Source organism: Misgurnus anguillicaudatus, chromosome 13, assembly GCF_027580225.2.
Source record: "Misgurnus anguillicaudatus chromosome 13, ASM2758022v2, whole genome shotgun sequence".
NCBI classification, from domain to species: Eukaryota; Metazoa; Chordata; class Actinopteri; order Cypriniformes; family Cobitidae; genus Misgurnus; species Misgurnus anguillicaudatus.
In genome coordinates this window covers 12,451,012-12,457,282 of record NC_073349.2, presented here as the reverse complement: position 1 = coordinate 12,457,282, position 6,271 = coordinate 12,451,012, and the positions used below count along the sequence as shown (strand labels likewise).

Below are 6,271 nucleotides of genomic sequence, written 5' to 3'. Positions count from 1 at the left end.
ATGGTTCAACGAAACAGGTTCGTGTTCAACCAGGTCAAGCGTGAGTTCGGCACCAGTTCCCCCAGTGCCCCGCTTAAGAAATTCCCTTCCTCCACCCACGGGGTTGAAACGGAGGACAGAGGACAGTTTGCACAAACACAAGTGTGGTGTGAGTTTAATAAAATCAGTCCCTGTGCATCCAGGCAATGCGCCGAGGGCACAGCAATGTTCAAATATAAAAATAAAAAGTCATATAAAAATAAAGACACAAATGACAATGAATCTGTCTGTTTCGGAGCTGCAATCCCCAGCTCTCCCACTAGATGGCGCCACCGCGCCACTGGTGAACGAGAGTTTCAGCGGCCCCCTTGCTGTTCAGTCGGCGAATTGGCGCGCATGCGCAGTACACCCCTGGGTTTTGTCCACGATAAAAAGGGGTTATCGCCTGCAATTTGCTGTAAAACCACCACGTTTCAGCAAAATTCTAATGTCAACAGCAGAAGGGGCCTCGGCTCAGGTTTTAGAAGAGGAAATAAACTCTTTATTGAGCAAAAGAGCCATTCGGGTGGTACCACCGGAGCACAGCCATCAGGGGTTTTACTCCCGGTATTTTCTCATCCCGAAACGAGGGGGGGGTCTCCGTCCCATCCTAGATTTGCGGAGCCTCAACAAACACCTCAGGACGTACAAGTTCAAAATGCTCACACTCAAAACACTATGTCAATTTATTCGTCCAAACGACTGGTGTACATCAGTAGATCTGAAGGACGCTTACTTTCACATAAGCATTTACCCAGCGCACAGAAAATTTCTCAGGTTTGCCTATCAAGGCACAGCCTACGAGTTTTTGACGGTTCCATTCGGGCTCTCTTTAGCACCGAGGGTGTTCAGCAAATGCGTCGAGGCAGCGCTCACGCCGTTAAGAGTAGCGGGGCTCAGAGTGACAGCTTATTTAGACGATTTGCTCCTTTGTGCCCCGTCACGAGTACAGGCGGAGAGGGATACGAAAAGGCTCGTGTCTCATTTAGTGAATTTAGGCTTCAACATAAACGAGGCAAAGAGCTGCTTAGTACCCACACAGGAGATAATTTACTTAGGGCTCAGACTGAACTCAGCCCGGTATCTGGCTTTTCTATCGGAGGAACGAATCAAATCGATTCGCGGTTGCCTTGCCCTATTTCAGAAGGGGAACAAGGTTTCATTCAGACTGTGTTTACGCCTCCTGGGGCTTATGGCCTCTACGATATCAGTCGTTCCGCTGGGATTGCTGCGAATGAGGGAGTTTCAGCACTGGATAGCGGCGCAGCGCTTGTGTCCGAAACGTCACCTCAACCGCAGGGTGGTAGTGTCGTCTCAGTGCATGGATGCCCTCCGTTACTGGAGACAACGCTCTTTTCTCGAGTCGGGAACCCCGTTAGGGACGGTCTCACAGAGGAAAGTGGTGACGACGGACGCATCTCTGTGGGGTTGGGGTGCAGTGTACGAGGGCAGAGCAATAAATGGAAAATGGCCCGACACGCTCCAGAACGCGCACATCAACTTTCTGGAACTATTAACAGTTTACCTTGCACTAAAGCACTTTGTGCGGTTCCTAAGAAACCACCACGTTCTGATCAGATCGGACAACACAACGGCGGTGGCATACATAAATCGCCAGGGGGGCACTCGGTCTGCTCAGCTTCATTATCTAGCACAGAAGCTGATCGTTTGGGGGACAAAGCATTTTCGTTCACTACGGGCGACACATGTCCCAGGAATATTGAATGCGGGGGCGGACCTTCTGTCCAGAGGGAATCCCCTGTACGGGGAATGGACTCTCCACCCGGAGGTGGTGAGTCAGCTGTGGCTGAGGTTCGGCCGAGCTGCCGTAGATCTCTTCGCCTCGCACGAAAACACTCATTGCCCTCTATACTTCTCTCTAGCAAGAGACGGTGCACCTATGGGTGTGGATGCTCTAGCACACCCGTGGCCAAAAGCTCTGTTGTACGCGTTCCCCCCACTGAGCCTGATTGTGCCAACTCTAAGAAGGATAAGAGAGCACGGACATTCGGTAATACTGATCGCTCCACGCTGGCCAGGCAGGATCTGGCTGGCGGAGATAATGCAGTTGCTATGCGACCAGCCGTGGCCTCTCCCGCTGCGCAGGGACCTTCTGTCACAAGCGCGAGGAGAGATTTTCCATCCTGCCCCGGACAAAATAGCTCTTTGGGCTTGGCACGTGAAAGGTTAAACTTAAGTGCCACCGGATTGTCGCCGGCGGTTATTGAGACGATTCAGAGCGCACGGGCGGCGTCAACGCGCTCTGTGTATGATAAGAAATGGAACGTTTTTGAGCGCTGGTGCGCTCTCAGGAATACGGTTCCTTTTATTTGCTCGTTGGCAGAAGTGTTGTGTTTCCTGCAAGATCTTTTAGACAAGGGCAGATCTTTTTCTACGATAAAAGTATACCTAGCCGCAATTTCGGCGTGTCATGTGGGTTTCGACCGGAATACGGTTGGTCAGCACCCGCTAATAAGCAGGTTTATGAGAGGTGCAAGGCGTTTGAAAAGGGTTGTGAAGCCTTTGATTCCGCCGTGGGACCTATCCGTGGTTCTGAATGCATTATCTCAGCCCCCTTTCGAGCCTTTAGATGATATTGATTTAAAGTTCCTTTCGCTAAAGGTGGCTTTATTGTTGGCTCTCTCAACGGCAAAGCGTGTTAGTGAACTTCATGCTTTGTCTGTTCATAGCTCTTGTATGGTGTTTGCTACAGATCTCTCTAGAGTGATTTTTAAAACAAATCCAGCGTTTATACCTAAAGTGAGCGAGTCAGCTCTCGCGTGTAAACAAGTGGATTTAATGGCTTTTCACCCGCCGCCTTTTTCCTCACCAGAAGAAGAGCGACTTCATTGCTTGTGCCCGGTTCGTGCATTAAGTTGCTATGTGAACAGAACTAGGGCGATAAGGAAGAATAATCAGTTATTTGTTTCATGGGCTGACACTCACAAAGGGAAACCTATTTCTCGTCAGCGCTTGTCTCACTGGGTGGTAGAAGCTATTATATTAAGTTATAATAGCAGAGGTCTTACTCCCCCAGCGGGGTTGAGAGCTCATTCTACCAGAGGTATGGCCACTTCTTGGGCACTTTTTAAAGGTGTCTCAGTTCAGGACATATGTGCGGCAGCAAGTTGGGCTTCGCCTCACACGTTTGTTCGATTTTATAGACTGGACGTTACAGAGCCATCGCTGGCTCATTCTGTCTTAAGTGTGTAAAATTTGGCCATAATATGAGTATGCTATTAGGAAGGTAGCTGCTCAAATGACTTTAAGTTAAGTTGCATAATCACGGGTTGGTTGACAAGCCTGCTTCGGACAGCATATCTGCAATACGGGAGTTGTCTATATCCCATAGTGAGATACCGAGCGAATGTTTGAAAGAGAACGTTAGGTTACTTACGTAACCCCGGTTCTCTGATAACATGAGTGAGGTATCTCACCACACCACCCTCCTTGCAGTAGCTACACGGAGAAGAGATATGCTGAGAATGAAGTAAGGTACCAAAGGCAGTGATATTTAAGGTGGGGAGGCGGGACTCCAGCATCACTGCCGTGATTGGTCTGTCAACCGACAGACGTGGTGTGATTGGTGCTTCCATGATCTGTCACGCCAGAGGCGTTTCCCATAGTGAGATACCTCACTCATGTTATCAGAGAACCGGGGTTACGTAAGTAACCTAACGTTTTCTTGGCCGTGGCTTGCCCAAATAAACATTCTTGCCCAGAAAAAAAATGTAACTACTAGTAATATAACTAGTAATATAACTAGTTACTTGCTCCAGGGAGTAATAAAGTAAAGTAAGGCATTACTATTTTTGAGAGTAATATGTAATAAGTAATATATTACTTTTTTGAGTAACTAACCCCAACACTGCTTACAGGTGGGTAGAGAAAATTACTTGCGGCTTTTAACAACATATCATCAATTATATGTAAAAGGTATATTACTACCAAATTCATTTTACAGACACTCTTAGCTTACACTAAGTAAATGCTCAGCAAAATGGTTTTAGGGGGATCAGCATAACAACCAATAATGAATCAAATTGTTGGCGGTTTAATGTTGTTGGAGGGGAGGGGTTGCAGCCCTACGATGAGGAAGAGAGCTTTACTGACACCAAGTGGTAGCCACGCTGGTGACCACTCGTAACCCAAGCCGTGTCCTACAGTGTCTCCTAACTCTCTGGAAAAGTAACAGCAGTGTTATCAGCACAGCAGAGGTATTTTGAATGAATCAGAGAATTTTAATGCTGCACATAGAGGACGTTTTAGCAGCTTTTGACACTAAAACACATCTAGTTGATTTTAAAATAATAACATTTGTATAGTGACTGGAATGAGTTAAATGTATTTATATAACTGTTAAATGTTCAAAACTGTATAACTTTATTCTGAACTTTTACTTGCTGTGAATCTTTGTACCCTGTTGCTCTCCTTAGTGTTTGGCGCCTCCTGCTGGATATGTACAAAAATTATCTAAATGAGAATTACAGTGCTTATGCATCATTAGTTATGATGAATACTTTTATTGAAATTCAGCAAAGTTTTAATTAATAAGTATCTTATATGTCTGCTTTGTCGTGTAACAACCTATATGCCTGTTGCATGCCTTCGATTGTTTAGTCAAGCTATATGATTGTGACGTTGAATTTGGACTCTTTTCCACTGACATATATAACAAAATGTATAGAAAAATAATTGTTAATAACTAAGGCCAAAACTAAAGACCAATTCAGCATTATCTGATGATGCCAAACTTTTACCACCAAAAGCAGAGTTCAAAATAAAACTTATAATCTTATTTTTATTATTTAACGCCACAGATGTTGTAATACTTTGATGATTGGAATTGGAAGATCCCTTTTCTGGAAAAGTTCCGTTGGAAACGACAATTACTGAGGAAGTCCTTCGTCAATCGACTGAGTAGAACTGTCTAAATCAGCGCATGCGCAATTCATCCTCAGCCTGCCTCCGTAAGGGTGTCGATTCTCAAGCTGGAACATTGGAGAAAAAGATACTGTATTTTTACACAAAAACAGGCAAAAAGAAACGGATGTGCTTCAGAAAACGAAACGGCTACCGCCCTCCAGATCATTTTAATGCAAAAATTGTAAGTATTGTCATCGGCATCGCAAAAACGTTGAGTTTGCCAGTGGATGGTGTTTTTTTCCCGTTTTCAAAAGGTCCGTGATTCCCAAAGAATGGCGTAAATCCTGATCTGTTCTTTATTCTTAACACAAAACATTGTTTTTGCATAGTCTAATGGACAGCAACTTACTTCTGTGTGTTGGAGAGAATGAAGCTTTCCTAGAAATAGGGGCTTTGAATGTCTTCGCGATAGACTACAATGCTTATTCGCAGTCGAGCACCGCTTATTTTCCCCGTCTCTGCTATTGCTTGTTTTGCTTTGTCGGGATGAGATGTATGTATGGTTTGAAAGCTAAACTGTGTTGTCATCTGGCTATGTTGTGCTGTGCATCAATCGTGTTTTGTAAGCCCCGTGCGGCAGTCCTGCTCCGGGAGTGATGTGTGTTCTCTGTAGTTATTGCAGGAAGAACGAGCACCCGGTGTGTGTGTGTGTGTCACGGGGACTACGGGTTTAGTAGTTTTTCGTAACAGAAAACTATATATGCATAAACAAATGTTTGGTTTCACTATGCAGCATGCTGAAGTGACCTCTGGAAAGGTGTCGTTTTGTACCGCTGCTTGGTTTGGTCTGGCAACATATGCGCTGATAAATAAGTGACAGACATCGTATGGTGAAAGCTAACGCTTGCGAAATATCGTTGTGGACGGGTTGTATTTTCTAATGAAATAGGAAGTGGGGAAGAATGACGCTCGGGATATCATTACATGTTTGTATTGCTTTTCCCACACATTCATTGCGTATTTTATGAGAGTTAAATCCAGTACGCATCGTTCTTTGTGCCTTCGCGTGTCTTTTTTATCTCGTATGATGTTCTCTCGCTCCTTTCGCTGGCTGTGTAGTAAAGCGCGTTCGCGATTCAGGCGCGGGACCTTCGGGTGAATGAATTCTGTGCGCGCGTGCTCGTCTGGGTGGGGGGGGGGCGGGACCGCGGTGTCGCGTGGCGGCGTGGAGCTTCGAACGCGCTCGCGCGTGGCCCTGCGTGGGGCGCGCGCATCGAAAACGGAGGGGAGACACGGTGCTCGTGCACCTCTGACGTCATCGCGAGAATTCCCGAGGTATTTTTGTGCAATCTGTGACTATCTTTGACCTTACTGTTCCTCAGAGGAA

General features: G+C 46.0%; 2 protein-coding genes across 4 annotated transcripts in view; both read left to right on the top strand.

Moving 5' to 3' along the window:
- On the top strand, positions 1-3,231 carry LOC129439410 (uncharacterized). The gene has a single exon (XM_055198019.2). It carries the CDS (start codon positions 1-3, stop codon positions 3,229-3,231), a length of 3,231 nt encoding a protein of 1,076 aa, XP_055053994.2.
- Positions 3,232-4,927: 1,696 nt separating this feature from the next.
- rgs19 (regulator of G protein signaling 19) overlaps positions 4,928-6,271 on the top strand; it is a 46,983-nt gene continuing 45,639 nt past the window's right edge. For 2 of the 3 annotated variants that reach the window (XM_055188553.2, XM_055188552.2), the window contains exon 1: positions 4,928-5,125. In XM_055188553.2, the coding sequence (XP_055044528.1) occupies positions 4,961-5,125 (165 nt within the window). In that variant the 5' untranslated portion in view covers positions 4,928-4,960. The remainder of the gene's footprint in view (positions 5,126-6,271) is intronic. The other variant, XM_055188556.2, reaches the window with a different exon arrangement.

Excerpts from the sequence above, each read along its gene's own strand:
- LOC129439410 (XM_055198019.2), top strand. The coding sequence starts at position 1 with ATGGTTCAACGAAACAGGTTCGTGTTCAACCAGGTCAAGCGTGAGTTC.